Genomic DNA, 18,718 nt, shown 5'->3' with positions numbered 1-18,718 from the left:
CACATGCCAAATCCAGCTCACCATATCATTTTATGTGGTCCGTGAGGCTTTCTGTACCAGGGAAACATAGGTACATTTAAATAGTCTTACAATTACATAAGGCTAATGTGGCCATTGGTGAAAATGACACCTTGCTCTAACTGTGATTTGGAAGATTCAAGCATTAATGCAATCAACATGAAGCAAGCCATCTGCAAATGTCAGAATGTGACGAGAGGGTGTAGGGAGAGTCCTGCCAATACAGGTAGAATTATTAGTTATGATTGTAGGTTTCAATTCCATTGGTGAGGAAATATTTCGCTTCTATGTAAAATTCTATGGTAGGCTCATCTTAGGGTTGCCATGAGTTAAAAATGAAGGCACACAATAATACTTCAGTTAATGAGATAGATGTGTTTCTCAACATTACTTCTTTAACAGAAATTTTGGTATGCAAGGCATAAATAACACCAAAAAAAATAGGAATAGGGTCTTATATCACATAAAAGAGCAATTCTAACAACGTGTACAGGTGGAATTAAGAAACTAAGACAGATACGCCTTGCTTAAGTAAACAAACATTTCAACCTTCCAGCAACCACATGAAAGCTTCTTCCAAAATGCAGCCAATATGATTTTTCCTCACCAGACTCTACTGCTGACTCACTTATATGCTGTTCTCCCTTTTTCTATGTGTCCATGCATGCTCAATAAGGGATTTTGGAAAGCTGCTTTTTATATTGCCTGTTGTAGGCAGTACACACCTAGAGTAGGATCAGCTGAAGTAGAATCCCATTATTTCCTAGCTCAAGCTTTATTTCATTGTTTGCTACAGACACAGGACTGCAACCCAACACTGAATGTCTATGTTTTTCCAGCTCTCCAGCATCCTGATTCTGATGCTGCATAAAAAAATCCAGCTGGACAGAGAATAAGGAGGGGGGGGGCTGGGCAAGCATACAAAGATTTGTAAAAAAAAAAACCTTCTTTGGTAGAGGCCTTGTTAACTGAGGCATGCATCTAACATAATTAGTCCAGCATTTGGAGGATCAATTGAATAACTAAACAACCAGCCTACTGTATGCTTATAATGGGTAAGATTCCATATTAGCATTAAATGCTTTGAGAAAGTCCCAAGCAACTACAGTAGAGTCTCACTTATCCAACACTCGCTTATCCAACATTCTGGATTATCCAACGCATTTTTGTAGTCAATGTTTTCAATATATCGTGATATTTTGGTGCTAAATTCATAAAAACAGTAATTACTACATAGCATTACTGCGTATTGAACTACTTTTTCTGCCAAATTTGTTGTCTAACATGATGTTTTGGTGCTTCATTTGTAAAATCATAACCTAATTTGATGTTTAATAGGCTTTTCCTTAATGCCTCCCTATTGTCCAACATATTCGCTTATCCAACATTCTGCCGGCCCGTTTATGTTGGATAAGTGAGACTCTACTGTACCTAGTGCTTCCTCCTACAAATTAAATAAAAGTAATAATAATTTGGTTTATTAATTGTAAGTCTAGAACAAAATGATTTCATAATTGAAAAGGATTTGATACTTCAGTTCTGTCTACCACTTATCTAGCAGAGGCACATGCTGCCTTTCCATTTATACATTATCCATCATAATAAAACACATATCTTGTTCCTTTTTAAACTTTTTAAATCAAGAGGACATTTATTCAGAAGTATCTGCTACTTCTATGTATTCATGAAGCAGTAAGTGAAATTATGTGCTGTTATCTAGTTTGCTCAACTAAGGTTACATATTCACATTAATGTATAGAATATGCTCATACAACCTTGCATTTAATATACATTCTTAAGCAACACTGATTTCAATAGGACTCAAGTGTTTCTAACCATCAGCCTGACTCTAGGGAGAATAAGAACAACAACAACCCACTTAGTTCAGTAGGATGCCTAATTTTGTACAAGATGTCTGTGTGCAGGATTGCAGACTATACCTTTTTTCAATCATTGCAAAAACAACAACAACAACCTAGCAACCTTAAAATATTAAACAGACGAGAACAAATTTTTGTTTACCTGTATCAGGTAATGTATGATGCTAGCCTCATGCATGCCATACCATGGGCATTCTTTCTTTTACAATGATTGGGACATGGACTAGTTTGTTGTTCTCAAATATGGCTGTTGTACCATCAGGTTTCCCATCTGTCTACTCATGTACCAACAGCAGCTGAGCGTTTTTTAAAGAAATAAGCTGATTAAAAAATCTTCTCCCTAGTCTGGATTACTTATTTTATACAGATACTAGTCAGACTTTTTCCTTGGATAACACTGCAACAGTCACAAACCGAAGTCTTCAAACACACTCAACCGGGACAATCACAAGTTTAATTCTGGCCTCAAGCAATATCCACATTGGAGTAGTAGGTTTTAGAAAGCCACTCACAAAACATACAGCTAGAACACTTCTTTCAAAATGGCAGCAGACTGCATTTTGAACCAGTGATAAAAGCAACAGCAAAATGGAATGGAGTAGAAGGATTGTTATGCACATTCTCTCTGTTACCATTTCCCCTATAATCCCGCTTCTGTAGCAGCCAGAAGACACAAAAGTGATGAGTCTTTAAATCTATTGAGTGGGAAGCAAGAAAATGGAACAACTAGGAAAGACTGGCTATCAAGCCTAGCATAATGTGCAGCTTCACTTCTGTTCAATACTAACAAATATATAACAATGAACACAGTAGAACAGGACCAACAATTTTCTATGTCCTTGAGGATTTACATTCTATATATCAATTCACAAATGAAATATTTTTGTACAATGTGACTCAATCACCAGGCCTTGTGAAAGTGGTGTCACTTACTAGTAGGGGTTTCAAAAATATGAAACAAGATGAAAAGACCACAGATTTGAAGGTGGGAACTGATATGCTTCCCAAACTATTTTCATGAAGGGCAGACTGGCAGTGACCATTTTACATTTCCATAAAACAGCAGCAATGTACATGAAATCTGTGTCTTGTTTACATAACAATTGCAAATTTAATTTAACTATGTCTTGGCTGGTAGAACTAAGGCAAAATATTGTAGCCAAAATGTCGCAATCCCAGAATTAAAAATACAGATACAAACACCCAATACTTGCTATATTCAATTGATTACAAATAATCAATAATCCACTCAGAAACTATTTTGATGATATATATATATATTTCAAATGGTGTCATGCAAACACAGTATCAGATGCAGCTTTAGTTGTTAGAACAGGAAACATTTAAATGTATATATGTGATATCATAGAAACTGGAAGAAAAACATAAAAAATGGCATTACTATATTACATAGCTTACTTTAAAATCAGATGGCTCTACAACCTTGTATGAATGCAAATTTTATCCAGCAAGCATTGCTCCCACACAAACCATATTGAAATAAATGAACTGCACAGGAACAAAGGTTGGTAGATTTCACCCAGGAGAACAAACAATGTTCCTACATAGTACTTCAATGCCAATATTCAGTTACATTTTCCAGCTAAAATCAAAGAACACACTGAAATTTGTTCAAATTAAATCAATGGCTGGTACTAAAGTTTCATTGTAGAACTCTCAAGCTAATCAAAATACTTCTATCTTCAGATCCAAATGGAACTTTCAGATGTTTTATATTATAATATTTGCTATTTGGATTCATATTTATCACTGGGTCTCGTTATATAGAGAATGCCCTACATTTGGTGATATAACATCCATATCCTTTTAATGAGAAAATCTTTGTTTCATTAAATTCACCCTTGTTCAAAGTTTACCTTTTTGAGTAAGTAGAAATAAGGTCATAATAAAGCCAATGTGTTGTTAAACTGAGAAGCAATGCCACAATAATGGGAGTTATTGATTCCAAATGATCCTTTTGTAGCCTGCTGTAGTGCCTGTTTATACTTCTAATGATGAAGACCTAGCACCCTTCTCACTATGTATTGCATTCTAAAATGGTGGCCATGTCTCCCTAGCATTCTGAAAGAGAAGATTTTTCAGAACTCCAAAGCTGATTATTCATGACTTCTCAACTGTAAAACATAGATGGACATATGAGATTTATGCCAAATTGCTGTAGGTTGGCCAGATAAGTGATTTTATGGGCACATAAAACAGGGAAATAAGGAAAAATAAAAGCTCAACCACAATGCCAACATGGAGGGCAACACCCAAGCAGCTGCCTCACTTAGGTCTTTACATGGACTGGGAATAGTATGTTTAAAGGAGGCAGCCTCAGAATATGACAAAGCTCAAACTTTGTTAGAAAAAGCCTCGAAACCAAACAACTCTTACTCTCAAAACATTCAATCCTGTGAATGGGTAAAATTGTGACAATGGCTGCCTTTTTCTAGCCATAAAAAATTATGTACAACTATTTTTGTTTTTATTTCTTTACTCCATACTTCAGATACCTAAAACATCTACTAAGTTAAAACAAAGTTCCTCAGTTGAAAGGTGGGCGGGCATGTGGACCACCAATTCAGGAGTCTTTCTAAAGTCCACTGTTTTTTGTTTTTTTAAAAAAAATGTATTTGTTTATTTCATGCCTGACCTGAAACAAAAGCCTCAACTGCTCTTTGCTTAATTGTGTGTATATGGATTGTTGTATTTTACAATGTTCTTGTTTTATTTTAGTGGTGGTTTTGTTTTAATTGATTGTTACTTTTATGCCTGTTGGACTTTCTGTCCTATATGTATGCCGCCCCGAGTCTCCTCGGGGAGATGGTGGAGAAGTAGAAATATAAGGTAGCATTAGTAGTAGTAGTTGTTGTTATTATTATCATCAATAGGGCTATGACCATCCCAGAAGAAACCATCCCAAGAAGGGACCTCAGAAATAGCCAGCAATAACCTCTGGGGTTGTGATCTAGAAATCCAGTGGCTTAGAAGTGTGTCTAGGCGTGTGTGTGTGTGTAATGTGTGTAACGTGAGCGAGCGCTAGTTGGGCTAGACACACAGCAAGACAACTTTCTTCAGGCCTTGGAAGAGAGGGAGAGGAAGGAGAGAGCTCTCCCCAAGAAAGTGAAGTTGGGGCCCCCTGAGAGCGACGGAGGGGGGACTGGGGAGGGGGAGCTCTGGCAGCCATATTTGAGTGGGTCTCCCTCTTTAAGTCTGTGTGGCTGAGGGAAGAAGGAGGCAAGCAGGGCCATTGACTCCATACAAATCTGAAACTAGTCACGGAGGGAGAGGAGAAAGAAAAAAAACGAAGAGGGATATTATTCTGAGTTGCCAGAGAAATCAATATCAAAACAGTGACGCCTTTTAATGAGCCCCTCCTCCTCTTCCTCCTCCTCGGTGAGGAATGGTGAGGCCAACTCTCCCCCTCCCCTAAATACCCCCCTTTTGAAATGTAGAACATTAAACAGAGAGGGAGGAGAGGAGAAGGGAGGAGAGGGGGGCTCGGTCACTCAAGACTGGAGAAGTTTCTTCAGAGAGGGGTCTGTGAGAGGATGCGGGAAGACCCCCCCCCCCCCTTTGCAGAAGTAATACTAAACTGAGAGGGGCAAAGGAGAGAGGCGGCGGTGAGGAGGCTCCCTCAAGGCCGGGGAAGTTTCTTCATTCAAAGAGGGATCCTTTGGGAGAGAGCAGGGCTGGGGAAAGGGCGCTGAGGGCCCTGCGTCTCCAAGGAAGGCAGGCAGGCAGGCAGGCAAGGAAGGAGACCTCTCTCTGTGGGCCGCGTCTCTCCCGGCCTGGGCTGGCTCACTCACCGGCGGCGGCCGCACCTTGCAGATCCCTGTCTGCTCGGCGATGGGCCGGATCTTGTGGATGAAAGCGAAGGGGTCGGCGAACTCCTCCCAGCTGGGCTCGAAGACCGGGCACTCGGGAGGCGGCAGGAACTCGGCCATGGCAGCCCCGCAACGGACACGGACGCGGAGGGAGGGAGGGCGGCGAGGAGGAGCCCGGCACCCGCTCCCGACGCACGGACGGAGGAACAATCCCCCAACAGCCGCGGAGGAGGAGGCGAGCGCCGATGGAACGGAGCGTGTGCTTCCGCCGGGGAGGAAAAAGAGTCCGACGAGGAGGAGGAGGAGGCGGCCCAGTGGCGCCCCCTTCTTCCGAGCGACGCCCCGGGTCTCCCCCCTCTGCCCAGCCCCACCCCTTTGTTTGTTTGGGGGCTCAACGGTTCTGCATTCGAAAAAGACTGCGCGCAGCTCGCGTGCGCCCTTCTCTCTCCCCTGCTTCCCTCAGAAAAGCCTCCCCTGAGGCGACGCACGCGGGGCTTCGGCCGCACAGAAAAGCGTCCCGAGCCTTGCTAAACTACTCTGTGGGATGAGGGGTCTAACCGCCCCACGGGGGCAATCCCCAAGGAGAAAGCCTTTGCTTGTTTCCCTTGGTTTCTGTATAAAACCCATATGCAAAATGTGCCACTTCCATCGCAGTCTCCAAATACGCCTCCCATCTTTCGTTTCCCGGGACTGTGCTTTCTTTCCCTTTCCCCTCACATAATAATAAACTTTATTTATAGATCCTCACATCCTCTGAGTGATATTTTGCACGAATGAATGACTACCAAGTGTTGGGGTCTGTATTTCAAAGGAAAGAAACGTGACAAAACCGCCTCAGAAAGAAAATCCTATGAAATCCAGAGGGTCGCCCTCAGTCATCATGAGGCAACTTGAACTCAAATGCACACCAGCGCTGCCTTTCGCGATGACAAACGTATACATTTCTCTCAGTGAATGAAAAAAACAAAAACAAAAAACGATGCTTGGCTCTGCTTTTGTGTTCATGTTTTGCATGGGGTCCTCAGAAAGAGCCTGGATTCCTTTTGTTTACCACCAGTTCCCTGATTCAAAATGGAGACTGGAGCCAGTGGTGCTTTTTTGCTCTCAGCCAGTTGTGTTTGTTTTCTGACCTGCCTCCCTATAAACTCAGCTCGCTGGCTTTTGAATGAAGCCAAAGAGCCTTATTGGCCTGATCTGAATCTTTACTCAGAAGTAAAGTCCACTGAATGTATTTATACTTACTCCCAAGTAAATGTAACTTGCTGTTTTGTTTTTTTAATGAAGCCAATGAGTTTAATTGGCCCTGATCTGTATGCTTAGTGTGAGGGAAAAAGCCATTAAATACATTTATATTTCCTCCCAAGTAAAAGGTGCAGGTGACTTCATCGAAAGGAATTTCTTCAGTTTGCAAGACACAAAGCTCCCAAAGGATAAAATGGGAGGATTTGGAAACAAAACATTAACATTGCCAGTAAAGATACCAAAGAGTGTGAGATATTCAATGTTAGAAGAATACTCCCATCATTTAACTTTAGTCCAAGTGAAAGGACTTCATATTGGGCATGGTATGGACTTGATTTTTCCTCTGCTTCTAAAGCTGAAAATGGAAAAGAAGCCATCGCTGCAGCAAAGGATACTTCTATGGTGTGCTCTCTACAGTTTAATCATACAAGGACTGTGCACTTTAATGATGCAAAGATCCATCCCCATCTACATACCCACAGGATAAAAGGGAAGGGAGGCCATTGAGCTTCATTTCCTCAATTTAGAAACCCACCAAGAATAAACCTGCTTGAATAAACTGCAATTCGGGGGATACAGGCCCCTTCCACACAACTGAATAAAAAAAACCATTTTCTGCTTTGAACTGGAATATGTGACAGTGTGGATTCATAAACCAGTGCAAAGCAGATATTGTGGGATTTCCTGCTTTGATATTCTGGGTTATATGGCTGTGTGGAAGGGTCCACAGACATTCAAACCTACCTCAATGTGGGACAGGGGAAGAAGATATTTCTATCACATCCCATAGGGAAAACGTGTATTTCTATGGGCCCTTCCACACAGCCATATAACCCAGAATATCAAGGCAGAAAATTCCACAATATCTGCTTTCAACAGGGATATCTGAGTCCATACTGCCATATATTCCAGTTAAAAGTAGATAACCTGGGATTTTATTCAGCTGTGTGGAAGGGGCCTATGACACAGTATCTTGGTTTTTAGGCCTGTTCCTGGGCTTATTTGGGGTGCTGATTTGGAAAATTGCATCTGATAGACTGCATTAGCTCCAGTTTCCTAAGATACTGCTATCATGATTTGTTAAGAGTGAGCAAGATGGTGGCTAGCAAATGGCATTATGTTCTTTATCTCACAAACTAGAGCTGATAGAGCTGCCATTTTTTTAGAATCGACAGGTCAAATATACCCAGGCCCCTTCCACACAGCTGGATAAAATCTGACAAAATCTGCTTTGAACTGGGATATATGTCAGTGTGGACTCAGGGCCCTTCCACATAGCCATATAACCCAGAATATCAAGGCAGGAAATCCCACAATATCTGCTTTGGACTGGGTTATCTGAGTCCACATTGCCATATAATCCAGTTCAATGTGGATTTTATACTGCTGTGTGGAAGGAGTCTCAGATAATCCAGTTCAAAGCAGATACTGTGGGTTATCCTGCCTTGATATTCTGGGTTATATGGCTGTGTGGAAGGGCCCCCAGAAATAGGTCTAACATTCAAGGCACCAAAAATGTATGATCAAATATGTGCTCATTTCTTCCCCCCAATTTAATCGTAGGCCTCTGATGCTCTGGGCCCTTCCACACAGCCCTATATCCCAGAACATCAAGGCAAAAAATCCCACAGTATCTGCTTTGAACTGGGTTATCTGAGTCCACACTGCCATATATTCCAGTCCAAAGCAGATAATATGGGATTTTATTCAGCTGTGTGGAAGGGACCTCTGTCACATTAGCCTTTGCCTAGCCCTTCATAGTTAGCCATGTCCATTCTGAAATTCTGGCTATTGGTATTTTGAACCCATCTGATGGAGTAGACTGAAACTGGATTTTAATTTCTTGTGGTTTTAGCAGGATTGTATGTTGTTGTTTTATGATGTTTACTTTTGTTGTATGGTCTCCTATTGGCAATGGAATGTTTTGTTTATGTTGGAAACAGCCTTGAGTCCTTTTGGGGGGATAGGGCGGTATATAAAGTTTTATTTATAATGCCCCCTTCCACACAGCTGTATAAAATCCACTTTGAACTGGATTATATGGCAGTGTGGGCTCAAATAACCCAGAGTATGAAGGCAGAAAATCCCACAATATCTGCTTTGAACTGGGTTATCTGAGCCCACACTGCAGAAAATGTGGGGTTTTTATTCAGCTGTGTGGAAGGGGCCCCAGTTCAAAGCCGATATTGTGGGATTTTCTGCCTTTCATATTCAGGGCTGAGTGGAAGGGCCCTTAACCTCTTTGGGAAGTGAAATAAGAGTAGGATTGATCCCAATCGCTCTTGTACTGCTTTGTGCTTTGGTCAGCAACAGGGGCGTTTGATCTGATTGCTTGCAAAGTAACCAACTCTGAAGGACCACATGGGATCCCTTCCTTCTCTCCCTAATCCTCCTCCTCCTCCTCCTTTATGGCCTTATGTTTACATGCGCGGAGGGATCCTTCTCACAGCTGACAGCCACATCAGTGGCCGGCGCTTCTTTTTTTAAAGAGCCTCTCTGTTCTCTGCGATAGGCCCAGGGCTCCGGGGGACGTCAGAGGCGGAGGAGGCAGGCCCGGCAGAGCCTTTCATTGTCTGGAGCCGTGCAGTGGAGGGAGGGGACAAGAGAAGGGCCCCTCTTTCCCCCTTCCAGTGAAAGCACTGCACAATAAAAGGGGGAGGGCGGAGGTGGGGTTATCTGGAGCGCTGCTCTCCAGCTTCCCCTGTATTAGAAGGGCAGACCCCCGCCTTTAAGGCAGAGCAGTTCTCAAGGCCCGTTTTCTCAAACAATGGAGTGAAATTGGGTTTTCTTGATCTGATTCTTAAGGGCGAGGGGTGGGGAGGCGATGGAGGCCCTAGCCTCGCTTGTTTGAGGGCCCCCCATTGGGGGGCCCTCAAACAAGCGAGGCTAGGGCCTCCATCGCCTCCCCACCCCTCGCCCTTTCCTGATTCCCCTCAACACCCAAGCCTCAACTGGTTAAAAGACACTAAACAAAATGGCGGCGCTTGATCCTGTGGAGGGCGCTTCAACTGGTGGATAAAGGAAGTGCAGTTGGACGAGCCTCAACGGGATAGACCACTCCTGAGAGGGCGGGAGGGCATTGAGGCGTCAGGTCCCCCACCATCCCACTTTTCGCCTAATTGAGTTTTTCCCCAATCCGTGGCTCTCTAGGACCCAGGGGAGCAGCAGGCACTGCACGTAGCACACGTGTCCCGGCGGTCCTGTTTCTGGGGCTCAAGGCCGGCGCGTGACTCCGCCCCCGCTATTATCTCTTTTTCTCTCCTCCTCCCCCCCCCCCTCGGGTCTTAAAGATACAGGAGGCTAATAAGTCGTCGCAGGAAAGAGCCGGCCCCAAGGTACCAAAGGCTGGTTAATGAATCTCCGGAAGTGGGCGTGGCTTGCCCTTTTAAGGGAATAGCCTCGGCGCTCCGTATCCGCGGATTTTGCGTCCTCGGATTTAACCATCCGCGGATTGACATTTTAAAAAATAATGTTGATTTTGGCATTTTATATGCGGGATAGCATATTACTATGCTGTTCTATATAACTGAGCTTCAGCTTCCACGGATCTTGGTATCCACTGGAGCCCAACCCCAGGGTTCACAGTATTGGGAGTTATTCTCAATCTGCATTAGGAATGTGCAGTTGGCCCTCCACATTTGCAGGTTTGACTTTTATTTCCAGACGTGATTAATTTTTGTGGGTTTGGTTTTATTATTTCCAGATGCAATCAAAATGTTCCCTCTAGGAACCTCTAGAACAGAGCTTTTCCAAATACTTTATTTATTTCTTTATTTACATCATTTCTTCCCCGCCTTTCTCACCCGAGGGGATTCAAGGCGGCTTACAATAATAGGCAAAAATTCAATGTCTGACACAATACATTCAAACAACAGTTCAGATAAATAAATATCATAACATAGTAAAATACATAATACAAAAGTTCCATGTTGGTGACACAGTTTTGAGATTTGCATCATTTCACAACACTTAAAACAGTTTTACTAGCAAACTGGAACTTGTTTTCTGCAGCCCTGGAGACAGCAGGAACAACGGCTTCAAACTACAAGAAAGGTTATAGATAACACCTGAACATTAGGAAGAACTTCCTCACTCTGAGAGCTGCTCAGCAGTGGAACTCTCTGCCCCAGAGTGTGGTGGAGGCTCCTTCTTTGGAGGCTTTTAAACACAGGCTGGATGGCCATCTGTCAGGGGTGCTTTGAATGAGATTTTCCTGCTTCTTGGCAGGGGGTTGGACTGGATGGCCCATGAGGTCTCTTCCAACTCTATGATTTTATGAAACCAACCCCTTATCTGTGGTACAGACACATACATCAATTATAATTAATGCAATGTACAGGGTCACAATATATGTCATGAAAACTTTTCAGTCTGGGGGTCCTCCTGGACTCAGCGCTGACGCTTGATGCTCAGGTGTCAGCGGTGGCCAGGAGGGCTTTTGCACAGTTAAAGCTTGTGCGCCAGCTACGACCATACCTCATGAAGTCTGACTTGGCCACAGTTGTCCACGCCTTAGTTACCTCTCCAGACTGGATTACTGCAATACGTGGGGCTGCCTTTGAAGATGGCTCGGAAACTACAGCTGGTACAAAGATCAGCGGCCAGATTGATAACTGGAGCAGGCTACAGAAAGCGGTCAACCCTCCTGTTCAAACAAGGGCTACCAATAAGATTCCGGGCCCAATTTAAGGTGTAGGTTATCACTTATACAGCCCTAAACGGTTCAAGTCCTGCTTATCTTCGTGATCACCTCCTCCCCTATGAACCCACGCAGGCCTTGAGATCTTCCAGAGAGGCCCTTCTCTTTCTCCCACTTCTGTCTCAAGTATGGTTGGTGGGGACGAGGGAGAGAGCCTTCTCTGTAGTGTCCCCTCGGCTCTGGAACTCTGGAGATCAGATTGGCACCTTTGCTATCCACTTTCCGCAAGGACCTAAAAACATGGCTGTTCCAATGCGCTTTTGTATGAATAATCCAGCCAGATACCCAACTTGTTTACAATTATTGCACTTTATCACTGCCCCTCATCTGTATAGGTTGTAAATGTTTTTTAATGAGACTGTTCCCCCACCCTTTCCTGATCGACCTTACATTATCCTCGAGCCTCATTCAGAGCTCTGCACAAGTCCACCCTCTGCACATTTTGTACTTTATGCCCAGGTTTTTAAAGTATTTGATATTTTTTATATTGTTTTATGTCATTTTATGTCGTTTTATATTATATTGTTATATTGTTTTTTAATTTATGGATTGTGTTTTAACTTATGTTGATGCTGGGTTCGTCCCCATGTGAGTCGCCCTTCGGGGAGATGGAGGTGGTATACCAAAATATTATTATTTCACACCAATAATAATAATAATAATAATAATAATAATAATAATAATACTTTTATTTTTATACCCCGCCCCATCTCCCCAAGGGGACTTGGGGCGGCTTACATGGAGCCAGGCCCAAGCAACAAACAATATAAAACTCAACAATAAAAACAAATCATAAACAGATAAAATCACATATACCAATAAACAATAAACATACTTTGGTAAAATCCTGGGTTGGCTCCTAAAAGGGGAAGTGGGCCAGAAAAGTGCGAATAGTTTTGTACGATGCAAATTAGGAGAGAGCCTTCACACTAATGCACACATGTCAAATTCAAGGCTCATGGGCCAAATCCATGTCATTTTATGTGGCCCTCTTCCAGATGTTGGTCTACATCTCCTATATTCCTCATCATTAGGCGTCATGACCAGAGCTGATGGGAATTGTGATACAGTAACATCTGTAAGGCTGTGGTTTGTTCTGTTTAGTCAGGGGAGTAGAGTATGAATTTAGATACAAGGCTTGTGGACATGATGCCTGACTTTAAAGTGTCCTCTAACCTTTCCCCAACCTCAGAGCATGGTGGATAATCAAAGTGTGATGGATACCCATATTGGGTTTTACCCCATATTGGGTAAAAACCTAAGAGTACCAACTGTTGTGTAAAAACAAAACAAAACCCTATAGTTTACCATCTGTATCTGCAGATTCTCCGTCCATGGATTCAATGGCCCTTTGAAGGCAACCATAAGGCCGAAGTGGCCCTTGATGAAAATGAGTTTGACACCCTTGCAGTAATGTGTCACGACACACAGTTTGGAAAGCTCTGCTCTCAGTCCTCAACTAACTCCAGAAATTGATCATAAAAGTACACTGTAGGATCTAGCCATTTCTAAGGACTTCTTTAGGAATCCTTAGGTCCTCCAGTTTGATATAATGAAAGTTGACCACAGAGTTGTGTTGGAGGACCTAGGGATTTTTAGAGAGGTATTCTCTCAGGTTAAAAAAATAGCATTTAAAGATTACATTTATTAACTTTCAGAAGGGTCCTGTGACCATAATCTCAGTTAATGTGGGGAACTGAATATAAAATGAAGGACTACTTTTCTCCCCTTTAGTTAATCTGGAGTGGATACCGGGGTATATCCCCCCAACACCCAAAATATTCCAAAGGCATCAGATCCCATCTGACATTAGAAACTAATAGGGTCACCCACACAGATCTCCTCCGCTATCAGATCATATCACAATATTGCAGTTAAAACACCAGATTAATTGGCAAAGTCAGGGACTAAAAGAAACAGTAGCAACAAAAGCAAGCATCATGTGTTTTAGCATGTGCAGGTGAGGCTATGGGATTTGAAGCATCATTGCAATTAGGTAAAAATGGAAGCACTGACGGGCATTAGAAGGTTAAAAAAATAAATTAGCATAGACTGTTTTTTGCCTTATAGGAACATTGATACAGTACATGTAAGCTGGGCTTTATGTGCCTATATTTAGCGACAGGGATATTTTTATTCTATTGTATATTTTAACGTTTGTATGATAAATTTGTTATCTGTATCTTTTTCACTTTTACAAGCTGCATTTTAATCCCACACTAAAAGCCTATACCACAATAACAAAATTTCAAAAAGGGCTTGGAAATGTTACTTTTAAATTGCAGCTCCTGCTCAAATGGACTGTGAGATTCCCAGAGCTACAGTGTACAAGTAGAACTTCTCCAAGCTGTGATTTGAACCAATTGCCCTTTTCTTTGGTATTTTCTAGCTTTATTTATTTTGTGTCAAAAGCATTGCATAATAAATAAGTTTAAAAGTGATGACAAGTGATTTCATCTTCTAGCTAGGAAAATGCAGCAAGGAATCTTAAAAATCCTGAAGGTCTGTTGTTTATGACCTACCCTCTTAAAATCATGCAAGTCAGCAAGCCAATCCTTTTTTCCAGGTTACTCCATTTCATGATCCATCTCCAGTTTCGCCCTTTGCAAGAGCCAGACAGCATTCCAGTTGGCGATCTTGCTTGCCAGATTAGGGTCCCCCGTTTATGATTTCTCCCCCTAAGGCTCCTAATACTTACCTCCTTTGCATGGATGGTGCTGCTTTAGATACATATGGAGAACAGTGATGATACATGCCTCCTGAAAGCAAAATGCATATGAGAATATTGATTTATTTCCAAGCTTTCCTGCAGACATGAGAGTGGCAACTGCCAGGCTATTAACATCTCCAGATGCCCTGTGTACAGTTTCCAGTAAAACTGCTATTTCTAGTAAACTAGCCAACTCACCATATAAATTCCTGTTACTGCTTTTCTTGTGTTCCACTAGATGGCAATCTATTTAAGAAAGGACATTGTTGCATCGAATGGTCAAGAATATAAACACTGTACAGTCAGCGCTCCGTATCCATGGATTTTCTTTCCATGGATTAATCCATCCATGGCTTGGAATTTTTTAAAAAAAACATTTCACAAAGTCTGATCATGCCGTTTTGTATAAGGCTTACTAGTTTACTACACCAGTCTATATAGTGGGTGTTCCAGTATCCACAGTGGATACTAAGGGCCCACTGTGGTGATGTTTCGCTCAGAATAGAAGCTGGTGCCTTGGCACAAAGCAAACCGAGTGACAGAAGGGATGAGAAGTTGGACTTTGGTTGTTTGTTTCCTCCATGCGCCAGTGCACACATGAATCCACTGCAGATTAAAGGAGGAGAGATTTACAGGGGCAGTCAAGGTCTCCAATCTGAGAACTGGCAAAACCACACATAAATGTGTGTCAAGGAGCATCTTTTTCACATATTTTAACAGTAACTTGGATTTGCCAATGTGACAGCCTGGAATGTACCTACCTGGCATAGTATTTTCTGTTGATACAATTTTTCTGCACTTCTGTTCTGAAACCGTATCTCTCTTGTAGTAACTTCCCCGTATAGTGGCCTCACCTTGTCATTTCCCTGAGGGAGGGAAAAGTTATCACTTACGGAAATGGTTCTTTTAAACCTGGAACTAATTTTCTGCTCATATTACTGGTGAATTTATTTTCCTTACACCCTTTGAAATTCCCATAATTCCTGTTCTGCTTTTACAGAGAGGTGTGACCTGAAACAAACCATTATTTTTAGCATTTTAAGTTCACTGGAATCGTGATGTATTTCCATAGGCCTTCTTCCATGGCTAGTACTCGTATTTTCCTTTGTTCTGTTTGTGCACTGTTTTTTTATTTCATTTAATTGCTTATTATTTTTAAACTGCTTTGCCTTTTTTGGATTGATAGGTATATGGATGATAGATAGATAGGGTCTGCCTTCCACATTAACTAGGTTTAGGAACACAGGAAACTTGCAAAAATGGGAAAAAAACAAGCAAATAAACAAATAAAAAACCATTTTTCCCCAAATAGAATATCTCTCTAAGAATCTCTGGGTTCTTGCATTAGAGTGATCCTTTAGAAGGACGTTTTTATCAAATCCATAAAAGTCAGACCCGCAAATGAGAGTATCTAGATGTATGTGTGCCTGTCTTTAATGTAACAACTTAGAAATTGTATTAGGTCAAGCATTATATAAAAACAATGATTTCTGATTTATTCTACATACAGTACTTATTGTATGCTAGCCAGTGTAAATCGTATAGATATGGTGTTGAGAGCACACCCAAGCTCTCCCCACTGGGAACAGAAGACAGTGTCATCAGGATGACCAGATAACCCATTTACTTTGGTAACTTGTTCTGCTGGAACCAGCAGGTGAAGCGCCCCACAGTATGCAGATATAATCTGCTCATGAACTAGACCAGAATTTGGTTGAAAGGTGATGTCAAAAGGCTGCCAAAGATCCAGGTGAAAACCTACTGGGTCACCAACTTTGAAGGGTAGAAGCTGGCATGGACCCGTACCTTTAATAGCTGTGTGGCTGAAAGAAAACTCAGCAGGTAATGTTTGTTTTATGAAAACAAAAGGAAAAAATCTGCTAAATTCCAGATTACATGCAGTTGAGCCCTGCCAGCAGCAACAACAAAAATATTAGCAAAGTCAACTGAGAGGCTGAATAAGACACAATAAGTTTGATATACAGTAGAGGGATTTTCTAGGGAGCAAAATGTTTTATTGAGATAAGGAAAGATAGAAAAGCATATTGGATCACAAAGCCACATTCTTTTTGCAACAAACTGATACCACATCAAGCAACTCTGTCTTGCATTCCTCTTTGGGGGTTGCATTATACATTTACAAACATGGAAAGCATCTTGGAGAGCTTGAAAATCCACAAAAAGCAGGTTCATCACATGCTGGGAGACTTGTGTTCTCTCTGGTGCATTAGCAGTGAGGATATGCTGCACATGTCAATTCCATTATGCTTCTCATTAAGAATGGGGATGAGCAGGAAAGCAGTGTAGCCAGAAGTAGGAAAATCAGTTAGTTGGCCATGTTGGCTGAGGAATTTAAGGAGTTGAGTAACTTTTCCAAGCTCTGTCTTGAAGTGCTGAGATTGTAACTAATGGAAGAATGTACTTGTTCCTTGCAATTTCAGCTGGTCAGGTGTTAGGTTAGCGACTAGTGGCATCACCCAAGAAGTCCAGGGAAGAGAAGTGACAAGAGTGCGTGAGGCAGATAAATTGGTCAGTGAATAAGATCCAAGAATGTTTCTGAAGCATTTGATAAGAGCGAAAAGAGGAAGACGGCATTTCTGTGGTTGTGCCTGTGTCAACATGGCCCTTGAGCAAGTGTATAACTAAAGACAATTTTATTGTCACAACATGCAAGGATTTTTTGAACACTTACTTTGTCAGATAGCCTCCAGGGTACAAATGAATTTAGAAATAGAAAGCATATGTTTCTGATCAAGCCAGACCTGTTATGCTAGGCATCTCTTTGTGCGTGCCTTAACAACATGCTATGTCAATCATGCGGGTGGAAGCCTCTCTCTTGCATTCACAAGCTCTGATGCTGAATGGCTCTGAACAGCTTCCCAAACAATTTTCCACATGGACAGAAAAAATGGTTTTTTTAATTTTGATGTGTTCACAGTCTTATCTGGAATCTTGATCCATAAACTATTGCATGATGGGTAAGAATGTGATAGTAGTGTATTGATTCTGGTGCTTGCCAAGCAAACAAACTCTAGACATGTCTGAGCTCCAAAGACTTCACTGCTCAAAAGCTACGAGGAATTAAGGCTGTTTGTCAGATTCAGGGAACTTTAATCAAAAAAGTGAATTTTCCAACATCTTTCTATCCTTGATTATTGCAAAGCTGATTCAAGGACATGCGTCTTTCAGACATAATTGGAGAAAACCCAGAAAAAATGTAAAAAGTAAAATAGAAAAGATCTGAAGCTCCATTTAGTACCATGGTGGGTAAGGTCCTAAGGAAACCTGGGTGAGTTGTATCTATGGGCATGCCCTACTTTGGATAAACAAGACAAAAATCAAAACAATCCCCCACACTTTTCACACACACCCTCCAATAAGTATGGAAAAAATTTCACTATGTTTTTGTTAAATCATGAAAGGGCTTTCTAAACTATGGAAACTGACCTGGAAGACAACTTCTGGTGCCATGGAGACCACAGAAAAGAACCTGAATGGAGCCCATGGACTGTACTTTCCTCACTCTTAACTTAGTAATTTTATAGTAAGGGGGATGAAGTAAGACTAGATTAACATTTGCCATGGTTTGATTTCTTTATTGAGCTCTGGAGATGTTTAGTATGCCAGTCTGGGAAGCTAGACTTTCAAAAATGCCTAGCTACATCTATTTATCACTGAAGCCTGAATGTATTCAAATAAATGTAAATGACAAGAAACCTAAACAACATGAGTGGAGGGTGGGGGTGGGGAAGACAGGAAATTTTCGATAAAGGAAGGAGCTGCTTAAGTTTTCTGACTCCACTCTCTGTTTAAAAACATTGTACAACAAGAAAAAATATGTAATACTGTATACTCTTTACATTAAAAAAATAGATTTTTCCTAAGCAACACAAAAGTGACAAAAGAGGCTAGGGGTTTCCTTTAATGTCAAACTTGATAGGAGACAAATTCTGAAGCTGTAATGCAAACAGAAAGTGTAGCCTAATGTCCTTCAAATATTTGTCAAATTTATTACAAACTCTATGTCCAGAAAAAAAACCCAAATATGTGGGGACTTTCTGTGTTATACTGGAAGGAAGTATAATGCAAGCAGTGCAACACTTTTGGTCTCCTTATATATCAATATTTTACAGTACTTTATAGGTCTGAATCGGAGGTCTCATATTTATAGGTCACCAAAACTTGAAGCCAACCTTGGGGCATCTTCACTGTAGAATTAATGCAGTTTGACACCACGTTCACTGTTGTGGCTCAATACTATAGAATTGCAAGAGTTATAGTTTTACAGCGTAATTGGCTATCTCTGGTGCCTCCAGGATTCAATAGCATTGAGCTATGA

The 18,718-nt window shown here is 41.6% G+C and overlaps 1 protein-coding gene across 3 annotated transcripts in view; it reads right to left on the bottom strand.

Moving 5' to 3' along the window:
* kdm5b (lysine demethylase 5B) overlaps positions 1 to 6,014 on the bottom strand; it is a 62,342-nt gene extending 56,328 nt beyond the window's left edge. Inside the window, exon 1 of one of the 3 annotated variants that reach the window (XM_062979721.1) lies at positions 5,711 to 6,014. In XM_062979721.1, the coding sequence (XP_062835791.1) occupies positions 5,711 to 5,848 (138 nt within the window). In that variant the 5' untranslated portion in view covers positions 5,849 to 6,014. The remainder of the gene's footprint in view (positions 1 to 5,710) is intronic. The other 2 variants (XM_062979720.1, XM_062979719.1) reach the window with 2 other exon arrangements.
* Positions 6,015 to 18,718: the final 12,704 nt, after the last annotated feature.

The sequence above is a fragment of the Anolis carolinensis genome, chromosome 4 (genome assembly GCF_035594765.1).
Source record: "Anolis carolinensis isolate JA03-04 chromosome 4, rAnoCar3.1.pri, whole genome shotgun sequence".
NCBI lineage: Eukaryota > Metazoa > Chordata > Lepidosauria > Squamata > Dactyloidae > Anolis > Anolis carolinensis.
Note: the sequence above shows the minus strand (reverse complement) of the source record. Positions and strands in the feature narration are given on the sequence as shown.